The sequence below is a fragment of the Pangasianodon hypophthalmus genome, chromosome 12 (genome assembly GCF_027358585.1).
Source record: "Pangasianodon hypophthalmus isolate fPanHyp1 chromosome 12, fPanHyp1.pri, whole genome shotgun sequence".
NCBI lineage: Eukaryota > Metazoa > Chordata > Actinopteri > Siluriformes > Pangasiidae > Pangasianodon > Pangasianodon hypophthalmus.
Window position 1 is genome coordinate 13,643,413 of NC_069721.1, and position 26,774 is coordinate 13,670,186.

The following is a 26,774-nucleotide window of genomic DNA, read 5'->3' on the forward strand; positions in this document are numbered from 1 at the left end:
TTTTTGCTCCCTTGTCAACACTATTTGATTCAATGCTTCACACAGATGAAGGTTTTTGCTCTTCTATTGTGTCAAAGATTAAATTATAATATTTTGCTATAAGTTCTTAGATCTGTTTTATTAGAAAAGCCTTCAGTTCACACCAGCTGCAATCTATAATTGTCTTTATCTCTGTTGGAGTACCCACATGCCAGTGATTTTCACTGGTGGTTTATGTAACTATGTGGAACTCTGAACATATCACTGAAGTGTGGAAAATCTTACCACTTTCTCATATCTGTTTTCCACAACATTCACTGCCCAAACTAATGCCTTGTATTACCTCATGAGAGAATACACTACACGAAACAAAGCTATAAATGCGCTCCAGGGAGACCAGAAGAATTTTTGGAAGGAGCTCCTAGTTCAGAGATTCTAGTAAGCCAAAAGAAATAATTCAACAATTAAGTATATTTTCGGTAAAAAGGTAGTCATTGGGTTTACTCTATGTGAACTGAGTCATCCCACAAAAGCCATTATGCCACTTTTATGAGAGGCAAAGTTCCACTAGTTATAAATAACTCTAAAAAGATTAGGTTTAGAAAGACCTATGCTTAGAAGCAAGTCTTCTTATGGAATCCATTGCGTGAGAGAGTGTTCACATGCACAGCAAGTCTGTCTACTCAGCAGGATATTGCTGAGGCTTTGTGAGTTTGCCATCCTGACTGGGCAGTTTGCGTATTTGAACTAGGCTGCATTTGTGCTGGAGCCTAAGTGAAAACACTTGGTCATCAAATTAGTCCTAAATGTCAGGTCATAGAACCAAGATGCAAAAACACAGTGTGTTGAAATTTATATGTGGGCATGAATTACTGTCATTATGAAAGCCAACTTCCAACTGAACCATGTCCAGTGAAAAGTCATAAGTGAGGTTCACATCACAGGAAATCCCAGAAGCCTGTCAACAGCCATTCCTGGGCGTCCCACTTTCCTTTTCACACTTAGGTCACCCTGCCCTGGCACCAATGTCCATACTCCTGGCTCTTTCATTCTCTGCTTTATACTGTTGCTGTACTGAGACATATAGACCAAGTTTAACCCATCCATTTCTAATGCCTCATTGTCTGTGTCTATTCACGATCTTTCCTGACTAATAGTCAGCTGAGGAAGAGAAAGCTGTTGAACAAAAAAGGCTTTAATGAATATTACATGACATGAGATGGCAGTTCTATAATCTGTTGTCTACCTCAGGTCTGAAATAGTGATGCAATGCAGTTTTAAACCAAGATTAAAGTGTGTGATATTTTTCCATGTACAGGAAATTTTTTTCATCTACAGGTCTATTTCTGACAGTTTGAACAGTGACTGAGAAGATTCAGAAATATTCTTGTTTTTTATGTGTAAAAAAATACTGTAATGGTATAGAATTCATTGTGTCTTTCTAAAAGTTAATAACTGAAAGGACAGAGTTCATTTCTAACTATATAGCACAGATTTGCTACCATACTATCTCATCTTATAGGGAAGCACTTTGCCACTCAGCCAGTAATTAGCTTTTTTATGTTTCAGTTATTTCTGAGAAGATTGATTGATTGATGGCGTAAAGTCTGAATAATAACTACCAAGTGTAAATACTATATAATATTTGCACAGGATCTATTGCATTACAACCTTTTACCATATAGATACAGCTCTATGTTTCTGTTCCTGTGCTGGGTTTCACAATTTGACTGTGAGCTTGCACTTGTCTTAACTCTACAAAAACTTTTACTGCCCCCAGATGGAATATAAAACATACTGCAGTTATCAGTGAAGGCCACATAATACTTTGGAAGCGTTGTGCAGTAAACTCAAATGAGAGGTTTTCTGCTGACGGCACTTTTCTTTAGATTCTGCACTCCCTGCGGTGTGTTTAGGAGCCAGCATTCCAAATACTGTAATTTCAGAAGACGGGTGAGGCCTCCACTCAGATTCCCGAACACTCCTATGAAACTCACTAACCGAAAAACAACTGTGTTCCATAGCCACAACCTAAACACCAAACATCCGATTGATGAGGTCATATCCCCATGGACCAAGCACTACTCCCATTCTTTTGACATATGTTGCACACTGCCTCTGCTTAAAAGCTTAAGAAGGATTAGTCACCGTGGAACCAGACAGGGAGTAATGATTTATAGTCTCTTAACTCCCTTTAACCACTGGCCAGTAGTAGAAAGCTAAAATGATTTTATAAACATTTGGGATAAATATTGTGTTATAGGTTTAATCCTCGAGTCACACACCACAGATGTTTGCTAACAGGACATTAAGTGAAAGAAGTTCCTGATATAATGAGTCTATTAAAGCCATTATTTTTGTAGAATTTTTTTGTAGTTACCAATACTGGAAGTAAAATTGTGTACTTCTACTGTGGATTAAAGTGAGTGCTGGAAAGCAAAAGTTTTTCTACATGGGTAACTAATGGGTTTCTTCGCAGAGCCAGTTTCTGCCTCATATTTAAGTGAGAAGTCTCTACATGACATAAGTTGATTTGCCATTATCCTTAAGATCAGAGTGTTATTCAATAATTCACTCAATAATTATCAGCAGCAGCTTTATTTTCAAAGAAACCAGATACGAGTTTAAATAGTTATAGTCTAGTTATAGTGGTTACTTTGTCTTGCCTTTCTAAACACTGCATATATATTGTGGAGTTTACTAATTTATCCTCAAGATGGCAGTCATGTCAAAACTTTCAGTTGAGCATTAAGGCGAATAAGTGCCTTATCATGCTGGAACGAAGGGTCATCCTGGTGATAGCCAACGGAAACCAGTGTTAAATAGTTTTTAATGTTATTTATGATGTCAGGGTGGGTTTCCTGTCAGGGACCTTTTTCCTGATTGCCTGTAGGGACTGAAAGTGGATCATGCGCTGCCAATAAAGAGAGAGAGAGAGAATAATCTCAATAAACATCACAGTTTCAACAACTGTAGAACAGCACTGTTACATGAATGAGTTCAAAAAGCTGTAAACGTACAAAGTGTCTATCTAACTTAACTTCCATTACGGTCTATTGTCTACTTTAGTTGATGGAGCCTGTCTTTGAGGCACTGTTTACACCAGAAGGCTGGTTAATCCAGGATTTCATTAACACTGCTGATGATCCAGGAGAATAAATCTACTTTCCTAGAACTAATTGATCCTGCAAGCAAACAGACTGATTGGTTAGCCAGCAATAGGTCAACACATATGATTGGTGTACCAGAATGTAACATTTCTGATTGGCTGCAAGAGATTGGCTTGATGAGATTAGACTAGGCTTAACTCCTGGAAAGAGTTGAGTGTGCCTACATTTGTGTATGTGATCCTCAACACAAAGCAATCTTGTTGGTACACTGGGGATAGGGCTGATACAGCTGATGAGAAAAAAAAGTGAATATGACGCTACTTACGTTTTTATGTTAGGCCTTGGAAAAAATACAGCTGGGCATTTCTATATTGACATACCAAAAAGTAATGAGTGAACATTTAACAACATTTAGCAACAACCCACTAGACAGTGCCTAGACAGTCCTGACAACACTAGATTGAGAAATAGTGCACTGGGTCATACCACAAAGAGTCGAATAAGGTTATCTTATTAGAATCATTAGCAACTATGAACCACTTAAAATAAAGTCCTATTGCAAAGAATAAGTCAGTTATTTCACAAAGGTTTTCATATCAATTACCATAAATCCTTTGTCCTTAGTGCATGCTATATGCCATGGTTCTAGGATTTATTGAACTGTTAAACATATCCAGATGCAGGCTAAAAAGTTCATCTTTAACTTTTAATTTTATTTTACAAAAAATACAGGATGAATTATGGAAGCCAGACAGGAACGATCCCATTGTGTGATGCACTTCTTAAAAGGTTCAAATTTCAGTAATGAATAGTTAAAATTACTGTCATATTCAGTATATGTACCATGAATACTGTGATTCCTCTGTAAACACTACAGATCGTATTAAATTGTACCTTTCATGATACACTTTTTCCTGGAGGCAATGACTTTTGTGCCTTTAGTAAGAACAATATTGTAGAGGTACATAATTAAGGTACACAATTAGACATGAAGAACCACAGTTTTACCTTTGAGAATACAGTTAGTGCTGTACTTAGTGTACGGGTTCCCAGCCCTTCCCAGCACATTGTAGTGATTTCCCTGCTCTAACACACCCAGTTCAACTCTGAAGAGCTGTTAATTAGCTGATTAGTTGAATCAGATGTTATGTATGAGCAGGGAAAACTCTAAAATGTACAGGACAGTGGGTACTCCAGGACCTGTGCCTGTGTGCAATAGCATGTAGCTGTACAGAGTCTTGAGTAGGATGAAGTGGCAGAGAGGCCCCGATGGAGGGCGCCCTGTACATGCAGAGGTGAACTGTGCATTTGCATGACTCCTAGTGTGTGTACGTGTGTACAAGTGTGTGAAAACTGACTAGATGTGGATGACTGAAGCTAACGTCTGACACCGGGAGGTCAGAAAAGCTGAGGAATAACGGCTCGGCCTGTGGAAGTGGGATTCTCTCTGAAATAAGCGCAGTTTTCTAATGACATACCGAGAGGAGCAGCTCTGTAAATAAAAGATTTGTCAACGGAACTTGTCAAGGACAAAAGATAAAGATAACCACACAAAAAGGGGATATTTTCGGGAATCGTAATATGAAAAAGGAGCAGGCCGAAACATTAGGTTTTGTCCCTCAGAAAGACATAGTCTACAACAAACTCCTTCCTTATGCAGAGAAACTAGACGGCGAATCCAATGACATTTTGTCCAGAATCAAAGGGAACTTGGGTCGCGCTATCCAACTCAGAGAGTTATGGCCCGGAGTTTTGTTTTGGACAAGGAAACTCTCAACGTGAGTATAAACTGCTTACATTACTGTCCAAAAATACTACTATTCTTCAATAGCTCTCGAAGTTCATACTTCGCCGTCAACAATAAAACTGGTGTATATAATCAGAACCGCGGTGCCTACTTCTGTCTGAGGCGGGGAAAGATTGCTACTAGCTAGCAAGCTAATGTTCGTTAGCTAGCAAACGGCTAGTCTGCTAAGTTTGCTACTCCTGAGTCACTCAGCTGCTAAATCACCTAGCAATAGAAGAGTCTTGAATTATAAGGAAGTGAAACAACGAATATCAGAAAAATAAAATAAATAACTTAGTTCCTTTATTATTATTATTTTTGGTTTACTGTTTGCCACTCACGTGCTGTTTAGCGTCAGCTAATCAGGGAAATGGCTTCAGTTGCTACGAGCAGGGTCTGTCAGTCCTGGCTAATTCCACAGGCTATGAGCAAACAGCACAGCATTACAGCAGGAGAAAGTTGCTACTTTCAGCTCTCACTTTTTCATTTCTTGTAGCTTTATAGTTAGCTGTCTTTATCGGGGAAAAGGGGCTTGTCGAATCAATTTCACAAAGTGACAGTCTGATCGAAGTTAACATTAATTTGATACTGTCCCTGCTAAAAACAAAAAAACAATAGAAACCGTCACAGAAATTCTAACGGGTTCCATTACAAATACCATTACATCCCATTAGCTAACCATTAAAACCATTACCATTACTGGTCCTTAATGTCCTCTATCCACTAGACATAACATGTCACCAATAGAAGGCAACAAATTACCAGTAGAGACCCACAGGGACCATTACAGTTTCCATTAAAACCATTACAAATTCTGTGAGAGTTTCTGTTGTTGTTTTTTGTTTTGGTTTGTTTTTTTTTTTTCCAGTAGGGATATTACCACCATTTCCACCCCCACATACCCAGTAACATACCCCACATATTAAAACTACCCACCACCACCGGGCTGGACTGGACTACAGATGTTTTTTATTTATATGTTTTTCTTCTGAATGGCAACATGCTCAAGATTAGTACCATGTTCTTTATGCCTTAATTTATTGCTTTCTAATTTTAGCTCATCTTTAAAGTTCAAAGTTTTGCTCAGGCTGTACTGTATTTTTAATGATGTACTCAAAGGATAGTGGAGAGTTGTAAATTGTAGTTTACAAACTAGTTTAAAGTCAATTGTAGTTACTGTATCATTATCCACTAATCAGTTATTTTGTTTCTTTATTCATAATTTACTGACCTGACACAGCCTGACCTCCCTGTGAGCATGTCTACTCTTTCTGTACCAAGAGCCAGTGCCAATAAACATCCTGTTTAGATAAGATATGGCCAAGTGGCTTCTTGAGAAAGTGCACTAGTAATTACGTGTTTAATAAATACATATGCAATGTTAACTTTGCTGTGGCCCACTTTATTGGAGTTTAGTTTGGACAGAGGATAGGCTATTAGTGATTGATGGTTTGTTCTATATGTGTAAGGCATGATTTTATGAACTGTGCTCTCTGTCATGTTGACTCTTGACACTAACGTCTCCTGTTGTACATGGACAGGTACCTTCGTCTTAATGGGAGAAAGTTCAGCAAAGAGGACCATGTGCTCTTCATTAAGCTCTTGTACGAACTGGTCACGATCCCTGAGCTGGAAATCAGCATGTTGCAGGGCTTTGCTCGACTCCTCATCACCTTACTCAAGTATTCACCCTAAATACACCATGTTTATAACTCTGAGAAGAACGTATAATAATATATGCTTAGTTTTCTGCATTGAGTGTCTTTATGGAGTGCTAAACCTGTTCTCTTTTCAAATAGAAAAAAAGAACTGCTCTCACAGGATGACCTCGAGTTGCCTTGGAGGCCTTTGTATGAACTCTACGAGAAGATCCTTTACTCCAAAACTGAACATCTTGGACTCAACTGGTTTCCAAAGTAGGTCCCTCACTCTGGGTCTTGACTTCCAATGCCCGCAGAACATCATTACCTCAGTGGAAAAATTCCTTATAGATGTTACACATCATGACAGATGTTTCTGTTTGTTCTGCACATGCATAAGAGAGAGGCAGAGCTAGATCTGAATGTTTAAGTGGGTCAATCTGCTGAAGTCATAGGGAAAAGTTTTGAATGCTGTGCATGCGTCATAGAAGACAGTACATGGTGGCTTGTTGATGTATTTTAAATTTTAGTTTTGGACGTTTTAAGCAATCACATTCTTCTTAATGTCATAATATCAAATTAGCATAACACCTGACACACTTATTTTTAGAAGGTCCCATGAAGTGGTGATTGCTGTGTAAGATATCAGTTGATGTTGTGTTTAGTGTTGGCTTATGCCTCTTTCCTTTTTTCACATTCAGTTATCAAGCAGAAGCCTCCCCTAAACAAAAAATGCTTAATTTTGTGCGCAAGCGGTAAGCACAGCCAGTGTTTTTTACATGTTGGATTCTATTTTAAATGGGAACCTCTGGGGCTGTTTGCATGCATATGAAAATTAGACCAAATTCAGACAAAAAAAATTTCCAACACAGCTTACATTTATGTTGTTTTTAATCATGTTACATGTAGTCCTGACAGAAATAAGCTTCAGCCTTGTAGTGCTGTATAACGCATACAACAGTGGGCCTGAATTTGACTGACTAGGATGTCACTTTAAAACCTATACGCAAAATTGTTATCCCAGTAAACTATAACCTGGATCAACCTGACGAAGTGTTCATGTGAAGAGCCTCTAACACTGTTTGGAACCATTTTAGGTATAGCAGCAAACAGTAGTTCCTGTCTCTGATATCTCATGGCTGTTTTCTGCTCATTGACTCAATCTGAATGGTCCTCTGTTTCATCACTGTCTCATGGGCTTTATGCCAGACAAATATCTGAATGATTAGTGATGCATTTAAAAAGCCATGTTGTGTATGCTCACTAATCCTTCTGGGCAAGTGAGGTAATGGCACTTCAGTCACTGCTGATTTTTTTTTCTCAAATGCTGGTTAAATTCTTGCTTAGTAAATTACTGCAGTAATGCTACTTGTTGCTCTCCTTGTTGGAAAAGGTCACATTTGTTTTGCCACTTTTCCCGTTGGTGTCTGGTATCAGTAAGCATTCTATTTTAAACCCATCCACCTCATCATGTTGGCATTATGAGTGTACGGCGTGTGTCTGCTGGTGTTTTTTGAATGGTGGATGAGGTGTGTCAACAATCCTGACTATACTTAAATTACTTATTAAATCACATGCTATAAGGCACATTTTGTAAGATTCTATATTTACAAAACTGTTTTTGTGTTATTGAACTATGCTGATTTACTCAGTAGCAGAAGATCTGTGTCTTCTCTAAAACAGTTTACTAAAGAAACTTATGTTCAGTAAATGGCACAATACGTTTACTTATCAGTGTAAAGTCAGTTTAGGATTCACTGACAGTGGAGGATCAGATTAGTAGGCATTTATCCTTTGTTATAGAGTTTAGTTATATGCAGTCAAAAATGAAATATGAATAAATCTTATAATTTTGGCATGCCTCTTGAAATTTTAGTGAAGTTTGTGGCTCGGAATCTTTCAATTAGACCTCCAACAAAATACCATAGTTGCTGCTTTGCACGCAATCCTGTTGCATCCTGTGTCCTTATTGTAATGTCTCATCAGTCACTTTAGTGTCATGTCTAATATTACATTAATCCATTTTCTTAATTTTTCTTCATCCTTCTTATCCCTTCTCCATCTGTAGTTCTGTGGAGAATGTGCTGAAGACACTGGTGAAGAGTTGCAGATTGTAAGTACATTACAAATCCCTTGTTAATTGTCATAGTGTAATGTTATCCTTTTAAGGCCACAAATGTTTGACCTGTTAACTATATGATAATCAGATTTTCCTTCTGCTGTTGAAAGAGTAATGTAATCAAGTCATTGTTGGGTGAGCCAGTACTTTTTGTTCACTATGAGATGTTTACAGCTCTCTCTTAAGGCACTGGAGCATTTCGATAATTTGCCTAATATTTCCCAACAGCTGTTTGTTTTGAAAGAGTTAGTATAAAAAGTGTTTTGGCATGTGTATGTGTACGCAAGTATATATTTATATATAGTTTGCATGCTCTGTGTATGTAGGTATTTCCCTGAGTCAGCCACGCAGGAGATGTTGGATGAGTGGCGCCCACTACTGTGCCCATTTGATGTCACTATGCAGAAAGCCATCAGCTACTTTGAGCTATTTCTCCCCACCATCATGCCTCCAGAGCAGCACCACAAAGGCTTCAAGTAACAGTCCTTTATAGTCTTTCAGCCTTTAACTGAGGTGGAAATGCATTTTCATTTAAAGGTCTAGAAAATAATACAAGTAAATTTTTACTTACATAATAACCACTGATTTCTCAGCTTACAGACTTCTGTGAACTTGGCTTCTTATTGTTCTATACCCGCTTTATTAATATAGCTTGTTTGAATCTGAATAACATGCTGGATTTTAAATGTGCCTTCAGTGTTGAATTCATGTGATCTACTTTGTTGCACAAAATACACAAATTTGCCAATCATAGGAAAATACTGGTATTTATATAGCCCTACTGTTCCCAACACAAATTACTCGCCTAAACTATACCTAAATAACTAAGTATGGACCACTTTGCATATTTGTGTGTTTAGGTTATGGTTTGATGAACTGATGGGTCTGTGGGTCTCTGTACAAAATCTACCTAGCTGGGAGGGGGTGAGTATTTGTATTTGAGCTATTATTTTAAAACAGCAAGTTAATTTCATCACTGACTCATTTTTTTTCTGTGTTTATTATTCTATATCAGAATCTTGTGAACCTTTTTGCCCGTTTGGCCAATGACAACATTGGCTATATAAACTGGGACCCTTATATCCCCAAGGTATTAAAGTGAATTCAGATTAAATTCAATTACATTTTAAGATGCAGTGTACTATTGTGAGGGTTTGTTCTAATGTTTTGTGTTTTGGGGTCAGATCTTCACCAGAATTTTGCGAAGCTTCAACTTGCCTGTGGGCACAAGTCAGATGGTGGTTCCTAAGTACCTCACCAACTCTTATGACATTGGCCATGTTGTCCTCTGGATCTCTGCCATGCTGGTTAGTCACAGGATTGCATTATGCCTCATTGTTCAGACTGTAGGCAAACTGTTTTCTGTCTATTGCCTATGTATTTTGGGAGAGAAATAGTCTTGTTACATTTTTGCATTAATATTTCCTTTTTTGAATGCCTTAATATTTCCTTCTTTCCTTCTGCTTTTTTGTATTAGGGAGGTGTTCAGAACCAGGCCCAGAAGCAGCTTAATGGCCTCTTCAACAGCATCGCCTCCTTCTACCACCCTTCCAACAACGGCCGCTGGCTGGTGAGAAATTTGACCTGATTCCATGCTCAGTTTAAGTGAAGTCTGAAAGAGAATGAAAGTGTGTTCATGTCTTGCATGAACATTGCATTAGATGTGTCTTGTGCCATCACAATTCATGATCAGCCTGGCTAAGAACAATAGAATTGCAACCAAAAAGAAACATTTATGTGCCCTTTTCTGTTTGAAATTAGCTGTTGTCCTGTTTTCTTTGAGATAACTCAGCTCCCTATTTTGAAGTCCACCACTTCTCCATCTCCATTCCAGAGCTTTTACTCCTGTGCACTGTCAGCTGAATGTTTGCTTTTTGTCTGTCAACAGTATACATGCCCTGGACAGTTTACCATAGTTAGTCATTGTAACAAAACAGACTTTTCTCTTTTATGCAAACACACCTTTTCTTTGTAGATCAGTTTTGTCTTTAGTTGACATAACAGACACATTATCATGCATGCCATGATATTAATTTTATGTAGTGCATTGTCATTCTGCAGATGACTACAGAAAGAATTTTTACAGGGCTTTATTGTGAGCAGAGAGATATTAGACTTTGCATTACTTTATAATGGTATGATTAATAATGCAAGTCTTATGGTTTGAAGAACTAATAGCTCTCTAAAATGCAACACACACTGTTGTCTCTGCCAGTATTTTCTGTTACAATATGCTTTATTTGTTTTTCTTTCTTATCTGTGTATCTGTGTGTTATCCTGATATTTTCTGTCCTATTCCTCCCTGCACTCTGATGTGTCTTTTTGGACCGTGTATTTGTGTGCTCTGAGTGCAGATGAAGCTGATGAAGCTTCTGCAGCGTTTGCCAGCAAGTGTGGTCAGACGGCTGCATCGTGAGCGCTACAAGAAGCCTTGCTGGATCACCCCAATACCCTCCAGCCATAGTCTTACTGATGACAACATCACAGAGTTTGTGGAGAGCCTGAAGCAGCCAGTTCTGATGGCCATGTTCAGTAAGACAGGCAGCATGGATGCAGCCCAAGCATTGCAGAATCTAGCTCTGATGAGACCAGAGCTGGTTATTCCTCCTGTGCTGGAAAAGTGAGTGCCTCACCTTGATATAGTTTCCATCGAAGGCCTGATTATTCCTCTGAGGCCATCTGGGAATTACTATTCCATTATAAAGAGGCTTTGTGAAATGTTTTCAAAATCTAGCTAAGCATGTATTGAGTTTCCACCAGATTAAAGATTAGCCAAGATCGTGATGTGTGTGCGTGTGTGTATGTTTGTTTGCCCCCTGCAGGACATACCCTGCCATGGAGACTTTAACAGAACCCCACCAGCTGACAGCTACTCTCAGCTGTATGATCGGCATGGCTCGCAGCCTGCTCAGTGGTGGGCGACACTACCCAGAAGGCCCTGCTCATGTGCTGCCGCTGCTAATGAGGGCCCTGCCTGGCGTAGACCCCAATGATTTCAGCAAGTGCATGGTGTGTTTACAGAGCTTAAAATAACTTGTACCGGTGGAACCTCATATAGCCCTTCTAAGTAAATATCAAAACAACTGGAAGTTCAGAGCAACAACAGCTGCTCCTTAAATGCGTCTCACACAACGATTGCCACAGACTTCATGGCTGCTAGTTCTGTCTCAACATGACTTGTATTAATCTTTTGTGTATCTTGTGATGTCATACCTGGAAAATGAACTTTCACTGAAACCTTTGTTCATTGGACATTCCTGAGTTATGACCACAATAACTGCTCTTATCTTTTTCCTCTGTATTTTAGATAACATTCCAATTCATTGCTACCTTTACTACCCTTGTGCCTTTGGTGGACTGCTCCTCTGCCCTCCATGAGCAGAATGACTTAACAGAGGTGAGGGTTATTAGTGTTTGTTGTGTTCCTTACAATACACTTACAAATCTGATCTGGTTAGCAAAAAAGCATGAATTATAATTAAATGTATTTCTTCTCTAGATAGAGAGAGAGTTGTGTTCAGCCTCGGCTGAGTTTGAGGACTTTGTCTTGCAGTTTATGGATAGGTAACTAAGTAATTGTGTGGGACTTCTAATGCCACATGATACTGTTTCTTTTTTAAAATTTTCTGTTTTGTGCCTATTTAAAGAAAGCAATGTGCCATACAAACATAGTGTCTATATTTATATGGTGATTTTGTGTATTAAAAAATGTGACATTTACTGGCATATGCAGGTGCTTTGCACTGATTGAGAGCAGTACTCTAGAGCAGACACGAGAAGAGACAGAGACAGAAAAAATGACTCACCTGGAGAGCCTAGTGGAGCTCGGCCTGTCCTCCACCTTCAGCACCATCCTCACTCAGTGCTCCATTGAAATATTCAAGGTCTGTGCCTCACCTATCTCACAGCCACTGTCTCAACGTTTGGTCTTTAGTCATGTTTAAACTTTGTATACGGACATGTTTGCTGCTTTCCTTGTAATTCCATTCTAACTTTTGTGTTTTCTGTTGGTGGTATTTTTAAACAGGTGGCTCTTGAGAAAGTCTTTAACTTTGCCACTACCAACATCTTTGAGACACGTGTGGCAGGTCGAATGGTAGCAGACATGTGCAGAGCAGCAGCTAAGGTATGAGTCCCGACCTGTATATTGTTCAAGGAAATCAGTGTGTACAATAGCAGTTTAACACTTTCACCTTTATTTTATCTCTCTCACTTAGTGTCATCCGGCTGAGTCCCTGAGACTGTTTGTGCCCCACTGCTGCAATGCTATCGGTCACATCACTGCTAGTATGTACAGCAGATCAGTCTGAGCTTTGTCCCATTTCCTGTGTGAGGAGGAGCAACTGTGCATTAAGGTTTTTTTTTGTTTTCTAGATGAGGATGTTTTGAATGAAGAGGAGCTGGATAAGGAGCTACTGTGGAACCTTCAGCTGCTTTCTGAGGTGGGGAAGCCTGGTGTCTACAAAACTAAAACAATATGACATCTAAAGGTGGAATTGAAGTGTATTTCCTCTTGTCACCCAGGTGACCCGTGTGGATGGAGAGAAGCTGCTGCCATACCGTACCCAGTTGGTGCAGATAATGCAGCTGACCCTGCGGCTGCGCTGTAAGCAGGGTTACAGTCTGGCCTGCAACCTGTTGCATCACGTTCTGCGCTCCATGGCCCTCACCTACCCCACAGAATACTGCAGCGTGCCTGGCGGCTTTAACAGACCACTGAGCGAGTACCTGCCCATAAAGGTACTGTTACTGTAGTAATAAGAACAGGGGTTTTTATGTTTTCAGGTTGCCCGTCCAAGATGAGTTAGTGTGATATCTCAAGAACGAGCGGTAGAATTTTATATGAATTTAGGATTTATGTGGAATTATCTTTGTAAACTGCAGATGAACTGATTACATTTTGGAATTGATTAAAAAAGGGTCAAGGTTACAGCAAGGTCAAATGTCTGAAATAGTTTTTCTTCAATAGCTTCCTTCTTGTTTAAAGTATATTTTAGGGGTATTTCTGGCATACAAATTAATAAAAAGAAGGACGAGAATTGTTTGTGGAGGCATCTGCATTGACGACATTGGCATTGAGTTCAACTTAAAAATATTTTACTGTACAACTTTTCAGTATGCATTTAAATATAAAAATCTAAATAAATAATAGCAACACAATTAAAACAGAAATGCTTACAAAATAACACAAAAAGTTGTAATAATACAAGCTGTTATTAAAGGGAACTTTTTGACTTTAACTATAGACCATTTTTAGAGAAAGATTTCAACAGGTGTTAAAGACCATTCTTCCATGAACTCAAAGGTTGCTAAATCCCTAGGAATACCTTTTATCTTTTTCTCACGACATAGGTCTTCTATTCACACATTTACAATTTATTTTGATTTAATTTAATTAGAATGTATTTTTCTGTAAAGCTGCTTTGTGACAGTGTCCATTGTTAAAAGCGCTGTATAAATAAAATTGATTTGAATTGAATTTTTTCTTCTAAAAATACAATATATGGTTAAAGTTTGTGTACACCTGACCATCACACCCAAAAATGCTTTTTGAACATCCAGTTCCAGATTTAGTCCCCCTTTGCAGTTATGATAACCTCCACTCTTTCCGCTAGATTTTGACACATGAATGCGAGGATTTGTGCTCATTCAGCCACAAGAGCATTAGAGAGTTCGGACACTGATGTCGGGCGAGGAAACCTGGGGTGCAGTTAACAATCTCATTCATCACAAAAGTGTTTGGTGGGGTTGAGGTCAGGATTCTGTGCAGAACACTCAAGTTCTTCCACACGAAGCTTGGCATAGCATGTCTTCATGTGCACAGGGGCATTGTCATGCTGCAACAGGTTTGGGCCCCTTAATTCCAGTGAAGGGAAATTATAATCCTAAGACCTACAAAGACATTATAGACAATTTTGTGCTTCCAACTCTGTGGCAACAGTTTGGGGAAGAACCACATATGAGTGTGATTGTCAGGTGTCCACATACTTTTGGCCATATAGTGTATATATTTATGTATTTTTTTTATTTACGTTCCCTCATTGGGGTGTGGGAGTCTGATGAGCCCGTATTAGTGCAGTGCATACAGAGCTATGTTAGTAAACTTTCTTATATATTGGGTAAAATTTATTTCAGTGCAAGAAACCTATTTCCAACAGGGATGAAGTTTTCAAAATGTCTGTGAGGCTATCACATCCAAAGAAAAAGATGTTTAATTTACATTGTGGTTTTCCAAAGACAAGTGATATTTTTTATAATAACACAAGCAATCTGAGACAAATGTGATATAGCACAAGAATGTGTTAAGGAAAAAAAAAATTAATAAAATAAATACAATAAACCTAGTATGTTTATTAAATAGTGTCCACCCCACCTCTGACTGGGGAAGTGTTTGCAGGACAGACCTGAAAGAACCATGGTTTTTTTTTGTTGTTTTTTTTGTTTGTTTTTTTGTTGTTTTTTTTAATAAATGCTTAATTTTTCTTACTTGCCTGCCTCTATAGGACTGGGGCCGTCCAGGAGACCTGTGGAACCTGCAGATCCATTGGCATGTGGCCAGTGCAGAGGAGAAAGCCTTTATCTTCTACATATTAGACCTTCTGCTCCAGCCGGAGCTACAACGCCTGCAGAGATATGCCCAGGGCGAGCAGAACATGAGCAGGTCAGAGGCCGTGGGTCAAAGGGCAGTGAATAGTTATTTAGATTCCTGTGGAATGCTTTTGTGGTTGCTATATATTTATATGGACTGTTAAACTTACTGATGTTTTGGTAATATAAACACATGACTATATGAATTAAGACAGGGATATTATTGTTGCATGTACTAGCTTGCACCAAACAATTCAGTGTACTTCCGAAATTATGGCTGACTTCTGTATGAACTAAAACATTTGTTGTGAATGATATGTTGATCTTTGCACACAGGGATGATGTTCTGCAGAGCCTGTCAATTGTGCAGCACTGCTTGCTGGGGGCTGGCTACATGTTGCCCCCCCTGGATGGACCCCCTGTTAAGAGCCTGTAAGAAAATATTCATATTACATGTACTCTGAAAATATTTTGCACTAAGTAGAGTGGAATATTTAGGTTCATGTAAGTTCTTATATATACTAATATGTCTTTACTCTCTCAGAGTTAATAGCCTGGTTTGTCTGGAGGAGACAAAGCGCTACATTGGGGTTGAATATGGTAAGCCATAATGATACTTCCCTATAAATTAACATTCAAGTTCCTAAGCCACAATTTCATGATTGTCAGTAGACAACCATTTATCGTTAAGTCCGGATGCTTCAGTGCAAGGGTATAATTCTATTCTCTGATGGTATTCCCACAGATGAGTCCAGAGAGAACTACAGAGAGGCTATCTGTAAAGTCATGAGACAGCTACTGCGTGAGTGCTTTATCCATCGTATATATATATAATATAGGTATTGGAACGGCAAGGCTAATTCTTTTGTTTTCGCTATACTCTAAGACATTTTGGTTTGAGATTAAAGATGAATATGAGATGATATAGATCAGAATATGGCACCTTTGGAGGCACACCACCCTTTGTATGTTGGGGTCATTGTCTTGCTGCATGATGAAGTTCCTCACAGATTGGATCCATATCTCTGTAAATTGTAGACTTCTGAATTCATTGTTACCATCATTAGTTACATCATCACTAAAGATTAGTGAACCCGTTCCAGAAGCAGCCATGCAAGCCCAAGCCATGACACTCCCTGCACTGTGCTTGACCGGTGAGCTTGTATGTTTTGGATCATGAGCAGATCCTTTCTTTCTCCACACTTGGGCCTTTCCATCACTTTGGTAGAGGTTAATTTTGGTTCCAGAACTTTTGTGGCTCGTCTCCGTATTTCTTTGCAAATTCCAATACGGCCTTCTGATTCTTACTGCTGACGAGTGATTTTAATACTGTGGTATGGCCTCTGTATTTCTGCTCTCAGTCTTCTTCAAATGGTTGGTTGTGATTCCTTCACAGTGTTTCTGTCATCAACTGCTGTTGTTTTCCTTGGCCAACCCATTTGTTGTCTGGTTATTAGTACACCAGTGGTTTCTTTCTTTTTCCTGACATTCCAAGTTGTTGTATTGACTATATCCAATGCTTGTGCAATGGCTCTGATAGATGTTGTTTCTTTTCTCAGCTTCAAAATGGCTTGCCTTTCTCCCATAGACAGCTCTCTGGTCTTAATGTTGCTCAAACCAAGAGTAGATGTTCAGAGCTATTAATTGTTTAAACAATCAATCTAACATCCAACAAGAAACACCTGTCAATCACATGTTCCAATATTTTTGCTTACTTGAAAAATGTGTGGGTTCAACCAAAACATGCCATGTTGTTTAGCACATCTAGGTAAATATCAGGAAATGAAAGCTGAAATTCTGATCTGTGTATCTGGTATTCACCTTCTGATCTCAAACCCATATGTCACCCACACCACTCTACACCCGCTATGCTACTAAATAGTTTGCCCTTGTTGGTTCTCCACCTAGATTACATTCTGGAACATTCAGAGGATGACACGAAGTCCCTCTTTGCCATCATCAAGGTGAACGTTAGCAGTTGTTATGCCTATTATATCTATTAATTTAATTACCTTTTGTAAACACTTAGGTAAGAATATTTGTTTATTTTTGTCGCCCCTTTTGTCTCTCAGATCATCAATGACCTCATGCATTTTAAAGGCTCCCACAAGCACGAGTTTGACTCTCGTTGGAAGAGTTTCACTTTGGTTAAGAAATCTATGGAGAACCGAGTGAGTTACTCACCATTTCGTATAGCATGAAAAATGCTTTCTAATTCTAGGCACCATAAAGTAAGTATTATTTGAGTTAAAATTGTTGCTACTATGCATTTTTTATTTGAAATTTTGGTTTTGTATTCTAGCTGCATGGAAAGAAGCAACACATACGAGCCCTACTGATAGACAGAGTGCTTCTGCAACATGAGGTATCAGTCAAATGCAGGTTATTAACTGAAAGCATTTCTGTGCTGTGGACCCTTGATTCAGTTCTAGACGATGCACTGTACTCAGTTGTGTTTCTAATATACTTCCTTTTAAAATCATTAATTTATTGTTTTTATTTCTCAGTGGTTTTTTTATATATGTATATCTTTTACATATTTTATATTTTATGTGTTTATCCATATCCTTATATATTTTATTAATTTATCATGCACGTCTTGTATGTGAATGAAATACGTTATATGAAAAAACATAACCTGCTTTGTCTAACGTGAGATAAATGCTTAGAGTGGGTAGTTTTAATGAGATTTTCTATTGGCAGATGCGTAAACTTTTAGTGGAAGGCTGTGAATACAAAACTGTTCACCAGGATCTCCTCAAAGACCTTCTGCGTCTGTCCACCAGCACCTACAGTCAAGTACGTTGGAGTTCATAAACATTCTGTTTCTAGTAACGACATCTTTTACAGAAATGACATTTCTAAATACCTTGTTTGCCACCAGGTTCGCAGTAAGGCTCAGAGTGTTTTGTTCGGTGCTCTGGGAACTTATAACTTCTGCTGTCGAGACATCACTCCTCGAGTGCTGGAGCTGCTGGACCCAGCCCAGACCAATGTCACCCAGCAGCAGTTCAAGGTACACAACACCCATGAGCTATAAATTTTCACAGATTTTTTTAAAAAGGACCTTGCTCCCATTGCTCCCAGTGTCGTTCTGTGTAGTGCAGATTTATTTGCGATGGTGTAGGCACTATGTACACACTTAGTGGCCATTTAAGGTTAAGCTCAGGATCTGTGTTGGGTTTCCAAGTATTTGTGCAGAAGTAGAAGATTGTTCTCATTTGTTCTTGTGATTAAGTTTTAAGATATTCAGTAAGCCATCACTTGATTAGTCATTCAGAGATGGATGAATGTGCTAAGCCATTAAGAGTTTGAAAAACATATAAGATGATTTTGAAATCTAAATTGATTCTCACAGATAGCCAGTATTGTGAGGCTAAAATATGATAATGGAGTACATACATAATAAACTATGTCATATATGTATATGTAATAGTTTTTATTTCTCTGCCGTAACAGGGTGCTCTGTACTGTCTGTTGGGGAATCATGGAGGTGTTTGTCTGGCTAACCTGCATGACTGGGACTGCATTGCTCTGACGTGGCCAGCCATGGTGCGCTCAGGCCTCAGTCCGGCCATGTCCTTGGAGAAACCTTCCATTGTCAGGCTCTTTGATGACCTTGCAGATAAAGTCCATCGCCAGTACGAGACAATTGGCATTGACTTCACTGTAAGCAGCTATACCCCTCTACCCACCTCAGTTCCTAAAATAAGCAATATGCTGAGAAACGAGTCTCATGTTGTGCTGTGGAGTGCCCTGCCTCAGGTGTAGATCAAATAGATGTGTGTGTTGTGTGGGTGTGCAGGTGCCCCAGATCACACTGGAACTTGGTCGCAAGATCACAGAGTCAGGTAACCCTGTTGCTCACATGGGTCCTCCATCAGAACAGGAGCTGGAGCAGGGACTTGCCTTGGAGCGAGCCAGAAATCTGGAGGCTGTGCGGTTAGTCTTTTCTCTCTCTCTGTCTCTCTCTGTCTCTCTCTGTCTCACATTCTCACTTACACACACACACACACACACACATAAACAAGCAGTTCATATAAAAAGAGGACATTAGTGGTGTCCTGTTACTGTCTTTGATGCCTATTAATTCTGTGCAGGAGTTATGAAAAGCTGATTCATGATCTGTTAGAATGCCTCAATGACAGAGACCTGTAAGTTCCATGTAGTTTTGGTCCCCAATCATTACTCGTATATTAATTAGCAATTTTGCATGCATGCATATGATAAATGTGTTTAAATATGTCTCTTACATCTCTTCAAAGGCCATGGAAGTTTGAGCACATGGCCATTGGCTTCCTGTCTCTGCTGCTGAGAGATGACCATCCTCTTCCTCCCCCGGCTGTGCGCTTCTTTGTCCAGAGTCTCAATCATGACGCACTTGTTGTGCGCAAGGTCGCTTGGCCTAGGCAGCTATTTTAAAGTACTGGCACAATTTTTTCTGCAGTCATGTGCTTTTGACCCATTCCTGTTTTCCTCTTTTTCCTGTAGGTGGCAATATCTGCTGTAGCAGGAATCCTCAAGCAGCTGAAGAGGCCCCGCACAAAAGTGGTCATCACACCCAGTGAGATCAGTGAGTAAGCACGACTGTCAGTAACGTACAGTATATTTTTCACAGGGGTGGACAAATCTCAAATTCATTAGCTTGTCCACCAGGCAAGTGAACGCTCTAATCTACTTGTACAGAACAGTGTTTTTGGTTGGACCATGTAATGTTCAAAAATACATATCAAATGATAAGCTTGTTTACCAGTGAGAGTCTAAACGCAGCATGTTTCTTTCCTGTAAAGCTAATGGACAGGATTAAAAAAAAAAAAAACAACACCTCAGCAATTTACTGACTCACTTGTCTACTGGGCAATGACAAATAGGGAAAGCTTATAGCCTGGGCACATATTTTGCTTTTCCCACATGGCAAGGCTTGCAGCCATGGATAAACTAAATCTCATACCCAAGTGCTGATCCATTGGCTATGATTAACTATAGCTCTACAGGAAGTAGGCTAATGACACTAGTGTTTTGTTGTAGGTGGGGTGATGGAGCCAAAAGAACTGGTAGCTGGAGACAGGCCAGGAAACGACTGGCTTCAGTATCACGCTGACAGCTTACCCCACACTCAGAAGGACTGGGACAATTTCCGCTTTGTGGAGAAGACTCACTGGGGTTACTACTGTTGGCCAAAGTATGCACATCTCACCAACTACATCTTACCCTTACCAGGATATGTACCACACTGAGTCTGAGCTCAACCTTTCTCTTTTTCCTCACTCTGTATTTCTGTAGGAAGTTAATGTTATATGCTCCTGTGGAGCAGCAGCTGAAAGACCTCAGGCCAGAGGAGATGAATGAGGTACACACATGGTCTCTGTCAGATGGTATTAAATCCAGCTGGACAATTTGAGTACAACTCTTCTCATAGGCTTTAATAAAAATGTTCTTTTCCAATTGCAGAGTGAACGAATCATCTATGACCATTTCTCTAACCCCACGTTCATCAATCAGCTTATTGAGTTCTTGTCACTCGAGGACCGCAAGGGAAAAGACAAATTCAACCCACGTCGCTTCTGCCTCTTTAAGGTACAAGCTCAAAGACCAAACTGCAAAGTCTGTTTGATGATCACATTCACAATTGTACAATGTTAATGTACTTTTAAGTGAGTAGGCCAGAATAGGCTGGTCATACATTTCAAGCATATTGTTATGTGATGCATTGAACAGGGTCTATTCAGGAACTACAGTGATGCCTTCCTGCCAGTGCTTAAACCTCACATGGAGCGTTTGGCTGGTGATACCCACGAGAGTACACAACGGTGTGTGGCTGAGATCATTGCTGGCTTAGTGAGAGGCAGCAAGCACTGGAGCTTTAGTCAGGTGAGGAATTAAAGAATGACATTAAAACTTAATTTAAAAGCAGTGTCCTCTTTGTTTTTCTCTTTCATGCTTCCTTTTCTTGTTTTTCTCATTTCCTCCTTCTTGAGCGCAGGTGGAGGCCCTGTGGCAATTCCTGATTCCTTTGATGCGAAGAGCACTATCCAACATCACAGTGGAGACCTACACTGACTGGGGCACATGTGTAGCTACTGCCTGTGTATGTCCTTCCTATCCATCACCCACTTGTAAATTTTTTATGTGTGGTGGCTTATTGTAGTGTTCAAGTGAGGTTAACAAACTGCTGTCCGGCCTTGTAGGAGAGCAGGGACCCAAGGAAGCTTCACTGGCTGCTGGAGATGCTGATGGAATGTCCTCTTAGTGGAGAAGGGGGGTCCTTTGTAGATGCCTGGTAAGAAGGGACCTGGGGTCTGAGCTTTGCAGTACATTAAATCTAATGAATACAAACTTCATGAGGAATGATGATAAAAACAGTGTCATCTAGAGATATCTCGGATAGGGCACCTCTTATTTAGTCTTGCAACCTGGACTTTAAGTTTTAGTAAAGAGTCTGTTTCTGTCATCAGGGAAAGAACTACAGAAACAGCAAATTTGACTGACATTACACACACAAACCACAGACCTTTGCCTGTAGCCCACTGGCAAACAGTAGATTCCCTTTACTTGCCAGTGTTAAAAACAAAACTTTGAAATAACTTTGGCATGCCACTTTTTCTCAGTCCAGTGATTATACAGTATGTTTGTATATTCATATTACAGCATTCAAGATCCTGAGGCTTTTGGCCAGAAAAGTGTACAAAATCGGAAATGTCAAGTTTTTATTTAGGATAATGTCCCCTATATGCCCAAACATGATATACTGTGTACAAGATGCTGAGGTTTACATTATCATGTAGTGATTTGCAAAAGCTCGAGAGCTGCAAAAGGTCTTTAACAAATTTGGTTGTCTTTCCCCCACTCGCTCTGCAGCCATCTGTATGTGCTGCAGGGGGGTCTGGCTCAGCAGGAGTGGAGGGTGCCGGAGCTGCTGCACAGGCTTCTATCCTATTTGGAGCCCAAACTCACTCAGGTGTACAAGAATGTACGAGAGCGTATAGGCAGGTAAGAGGCAGACCAGAACTCTTAAGCGTGCATGTCCAAAATGTCCATATTTGTTACACATTCATTGATGTGAAAGTGTGTTCTGTATGTATCAGTCATTTGAGATGTATTAAACTCATAGAACAAAAAAGTCTGAGATCATGCCCACAATCAGAACAGCCAGACATGGTGAATCTTTAAATGAGTATTCTGCCCTGAAACTGATCATTTTCTTAGTAAGTAAGTAAAACTGGCTGTGCTCTCTGGGTGGGAGGGGTGGCATACTCTCTCTCCCCTGTCAGTCACAGTGACACTAGCCAATCATGGGCATCTGTTAGCTCATGCACGTGATATGCACGTTCTCCCTCCTGGGTTGGTAGCTGTTGTATAATAAGGGAGAGCTGACTAGTGGGTGGGAATTGGCCAAGACTTAATTGCGGAGAAAATTGGGGGAAAGTCCAAAAAAAAAAAAAAAAACTGGTGCACAAGGAACAATCACATTTTGAACCAGTAAGGATACCGCCTAAAAAATGCATTTCCTTGCCCTCATGTGCTCATTTTGAACTATTGAACTTTTCTTCTGCTTAATGCTTTTCCGCCCCCCCTTCTAATGTCATCCCCTATTCCCTCGGTCTTTCAGTGTGCTGACGTACATTTTCATGATTGATGTCAGTCTGCCGAACACTCTACCCACAAAGTCCCCTCACATCACTGAGTTCACAGAAAGGATCATGGCTTGCCTGAAACCACTGCTGGAAGGAGAGGAGGAGATCCAGAACCATGTAGTGGAAGAAAATGGAATGGGTGAGCAGGACGAGAGAACTCAGGCCATCAAACTGCTCAAAACTGTACTGAAGTGGCTGATGGCTAGCGCTGGCCGCTCCTTCACCACTCCAGTAGTTCAGCAGCTCCAGCTCCTGCCTCTGCTTTTCAAGGTCGGTCTCATACTATCATTCTTCTTCATATTCACCCTCTACCCCACCTAAGGACCACTGTAGAGTAACTGTATTTGGGTGGTGGATCATTGTCATTCTCAGTGCAGATGTATTAGGTGCTAAAGCTTTGCTCAGGTTTTAAACAATTCAATATCATTGCTATTTTGAGAAACACCCCACCAACCAACCAGAAACATGCAGCCAAATAATTGTATAATTAGTCTTGTTCTCTGGGTGATAGAGATGGCATTCCTTTCTACCCTGTCAATTAGTTGGCCACTAATTCTGAGCAAAAAGAGAAAATAGCATTTCAAAAATGGTCACCAGTGATGGAAAGAATTAAAAAAAGTGATGTATGCAAATTATGCATAACAATGAGCTAAATTTATATCAGTTATCTCTGACAAGCTACATTTACAAATGTTATCAAAGCAATAAAGAAAATGTCAGCTTTGAGGCGGGTGTTTAACCTGTAAGTACCACATGGCAATAGGGACAATATTGTGCTCACTGAAAATCACATATAATTGGCACATTTTCTCTCTGTCTCACTCAGTGTCTTACTGTGCTCTCCATGACTGTTTCTCTTGCTCTCTTTTACTGTCTTTTTCACTGTATGTAAAGTTTTTTTTTCCACCTTCTGTATGTACATGTGTACAGATTGCTCCTGTAGAGAATGATGACAGCTATGATGAACTGAAGAGGGATGCGAAAACCTGTTTGTCTCTCATGTCCCAGGGCCTCCTCTATCCAGAGCAAATTCCTCTGGTACTCAAAGTGTTGAACGAAGTGAGTTTACGCTCTACTCTTACGCTGTGACAGAAGGGGAGGCCTGATTAGCCCCGACTGATCTGTTCAATTAATTTCAATTTTATTTATTTGTTAATCTGTTAATCTCTAAAATTATTCAGCCTTGTTCGGTGGTAGGTTTTAGGTGTAGGTACTAAGTGCTGTACGTGCTCAGATTGCAGGGAGCAGCTCGTGGCACGCCCGCTATTCTGTGCTCACCTATCTACAAATAATGGTGTTCTACAACCTGTTCACAATGCTGAGCAATGAACAGGCAGTCCAAAGTGTGCAAGCACTTGTCCTCAGGCTACTGGAGGATGAGCAGTTAGAGGTACACCCTACTCTGTGCTACTTGGACCTGTTAACACTCAGTAAGAACACTGACTCATTCCACTTCCACTTGCTTCCTTCTTCCCAGGTGAGAGAGATGGCTGCCACTACTCTGAGTGGTTTCCTGCAGTGTAACTTCTTGACCATGGACATCTCCATGCAGACTCATTTTGAGGCTCTATGCAAAACCAGACTGCCTAAGAAGAGGAAGAGAGACTTGGGCTCTGTTGTGGACACCATACCCTCTGTTGGTAAGGCACTCACTTTGATACCACTGTAATTATTATACAGCCATAAACACATGGTGTACACATGCATTGATTGAGTTGAATGTGTGTGTACAGATCTGGTGCGGCGCCATGCCGGAGTGCTGGGTCTCAGTGCCTGCATTCTGTCCAGCCCTTATGATGTGCCCACCTGGATGCCCCAGTTGCTCATGGACCTCAGTGCCCATCTCAACGACACGCAACCTATTGAGGTGGACTAGATTATTAACTCTCACTTCTGTCTTTTCTGAAGCTCTCTTAGCTTTTATTAATCCTCAAATTATTGTCTGTTTTAACTCGTTTTAGATGACCGTGAAAAAGACTTTGTCTAATTTCCGCCGGACTCACCACGACAATTGGCTGGAGCACAAGCAGCAGTTCACCGATGACCAGCTAGTGGTGCTCACAGATCTACTCGTGTCACCATGCTACTACGCCTAGACAGGTGAAACGGGTCTTTTTGGAGGGTTTTTTTTTTGTGATTTTTGTGTTGTTTTTCTTTAAAAAAAAAAAAAAACTTGGGCATACTTCACTGTTTTTGGTTGAGAAAGCAGATATTAAGAGGACACGTGATAAGGATGAGTACGGGCACGGGCATGGAAAAGCAGAGTGAAGCAATAACTTGAATTTGGGGAGGTGGGGCAGGGGTAAATTGTGTACGTACTGTATGTATTTAACCCACATTTTGCATTTTTACTATACTTAATATTTAAGGTTTATCTGTGCAGGGATAAATGGCCTGCAGTCTGTAATATTATTGTACAGATTTCTTTTTTTTTTCCTGTATGTTTGGACATGAATGTGTGATCAAGGACCGACTGCCTGTGGATCTGTTCTCCCATTTGAGCCATTCTTCCAGCCATTTATAGCTCATCTCTTCGGAAGGTGTGAGGACAGGTTCAGATATGGAGCTGTTAGTAAATCAATTTTATCATTTAACTATGGCTACATTCACACTGCAGGTAAAATTGGCCCATGTCTGATTTCTTCACACGTCACACACACTTTTTCCCATGACAGTGAATCTGTCTACCCTTAATATCGATATAACATATGTGGCAATGCGACATCAGTGTGTACAGTCCATGGTACTTCTAGATCAATCCAGCTAGCCTTGAGTCTATCCTTGAGAATTTTGTGAAAATCACTGACTCAGGAAGTCGTCCGTAGTCACCATGACTCCACAGAAACTGTTCATAAAATCTTGGCCAACTTTTGTGTATTTGCATTCATAGAGATTTGTTTTGTAGCTGGCATCGACAGTACATTAACGTCAAAAACAAGTTAGTAGTTACTCGTGTCGCTTGGCTGGGCGCCTGATGGAGTGTCATTCTTTCAAGTATACAGGTCAGTTCAGGAATGTGATTCAGAGTAGCATTCTTTAAATTGTGAATGGTAAATCTGAAATGAGCACTTAAGCTTACAGTGTATATGTAGTCCACTTCACATCAGCAGCCTTTAGATTGACCCATTCTTGCTCAAGGCCAAATGAAGTCTAAAGGTCGCCACTGAGAGAGCTCTTGAGATCCTCCAGTGTATGGTATGGTGAAACCGAGGCCCTTTGTAAACCAGCACCACCGTATAACGGACATACCATTTTGTGTTACTGTAGTATGTGATTGATGATCAGTAGCTCTATACAGTCTAATGGGGATCTGACTCACAATTCTTGCATAAATCTCAGTTCACATGCCATCATAATTATTTTTGTCTCATTCTTGTATTTATATTTGTGTCTGTATGTATATATACTGTACATAGGCACATATCTATGCATAATGTAATTCTTTTAACTAGATTTACCTGTTAAGTCTACTGGAAAAGAACAGTTTTGCTAGATTAAAATGAAGCACCAGTCACGAGTGAGTGGAATTGTGTGTGAGCTGAAAACATTTGAAGTGAATATGCATGCTGGTGTGTCTGTGTTCATGTTTAATGATGTTATTTATGTGGCATGTGACTGGCGATCCTCACAGCATTCTCCATCCATACACACAGACTTTTTTTTTTTTTTTTTTCTTGTTACACCCTGTACTCCAAGCCAGACTGATTTAAAGGAGAAGTGTCCTCTGACATGTTCATTCAGACAACCATAAAGATCTTTACAGTATACCCTTTTAAGTCCAGCTGGGAGTGAAACATGGATAGTCCTGTTCTGCATTATGGAACGTCCATACTGGCAACACTGTGTAGCTTAGTGCCAAAACTGCAGTGAGGTTTTTTTTTTCCCCCTCTTTTTTTTTTTTTTTTTTTTTTTTTTTTT

At 39.9% G+C, this 26,774-nt stretch overlaps 1 protein-coding gene across 4 annotated transcripts; it reads left to right on the forward strand.

Annotated features, from left to right (window-relative positions):
* The first annotated feature begins 4,438 nt into the window (after positions 1-4,438).
* psme4b (proteasome activator subunit 4b) lies at positions 4,439-26,764 on the forward strand. 4 transcript variants are annotated; one of them, XM_053238491.1, is made up of 47 exons: positions 4,440-4,867; positions 6,417-6,557; positions 6,675-6,791; positions 7,217-7,270; positions 8,584-8,628; positions 8,961-9,110; positions 9,495-9,558; positions 9,650-9,724; positions 9,819-9,941; positions 10,112-10,204; positions 10,989-11,254; positions 11,457-11,643; positions 11,942-12,031; positions 12,134-12,198; positions 12,368-12,518; positions 12,662-12,760; positions 12,852-12,921; positions 13,009-13,076; positions 13,159-13,374; positions 15,138-15,295; positions 15,559-15,654; positions 15,767-15,822; positions 15,968-16,024; positions 17,131-17,186; positions 17,295-17,393; positions 17,525-17,587; positions 17,926-18,021; positions 18,107-18,238; positions 18,682-18,891; positions 19,028-19,164; positions 19,323-19,376; positions 19,488-19,617; positions 19,714-19,795; positions 20,251-20,404; positions 20,506-20,572; positions 20,674-20,799; positions 20,941-21,093; positions 21,206-21,310; positions 21,411-21,502; positions 22,081-22,212; positions 22,832-23,126; positions 23,787-23,915; positions 24,091-24,246; positions 24,334-24,496; positions 24,590-24,723; positions 24,818-24,956; positions 25,324-26,764. In XM_053238491.1, exons 1-46 carry the CDS (start codon positions 4,671-4,673, stop codon positions 24,950-24,952), a joined length of 5,538 nt encoding a protein of 1,845 aa, XP_053094466.1. In that variant the 5' UTR covers positions 4,440-4,670; the 3' UTR covers positions 24,953-24,956; positions 25,324-26,764. The 4 variants fall into 4 exon arrangements, with proteins under 4 accessions (XP_053094467.1, XP_053094466.1, XP_053094465.1 ...); XM_053238490.1 differs by having other exon boundaries at positions 24,818-26,764; XM_053238492.1 differs by lacking the exon at positions 24,091-24,246 and having other exon boundaries at positions 4,439-4,867; positions 24,818-26,764.
* Positions 26,765-26,774: the final 10 nt, after the last annotated feature.

What these genes read in the sequence shown, in the direction of transcription:
- psme4b (XM_053238490.1), top strand. Translation starts at nt 4,671, where the DNA reads ATGAAAAAGGAGCAGGCCGAAACATTAGGTTTTGTCCCTCAGAAAGAC. An exon ending in CCCTCTTTGCCATCATCAAG is followed by an intron (nt 17,187 to 17,294) that starts GTGAACGTTAGC and finishes TTTGTCTCTCAG; the next exon opens with ATCATCAATGACCTCATGCA. An exon ending in TCACCCAGCAGCAGTTCAAG is followed by an intron (nt 18,239 to 18,681) that starts GTACACAACACC and finishes CTGCCGTAACAG; the next exon opens with GGTGCTCTGTACTGTCTGTT.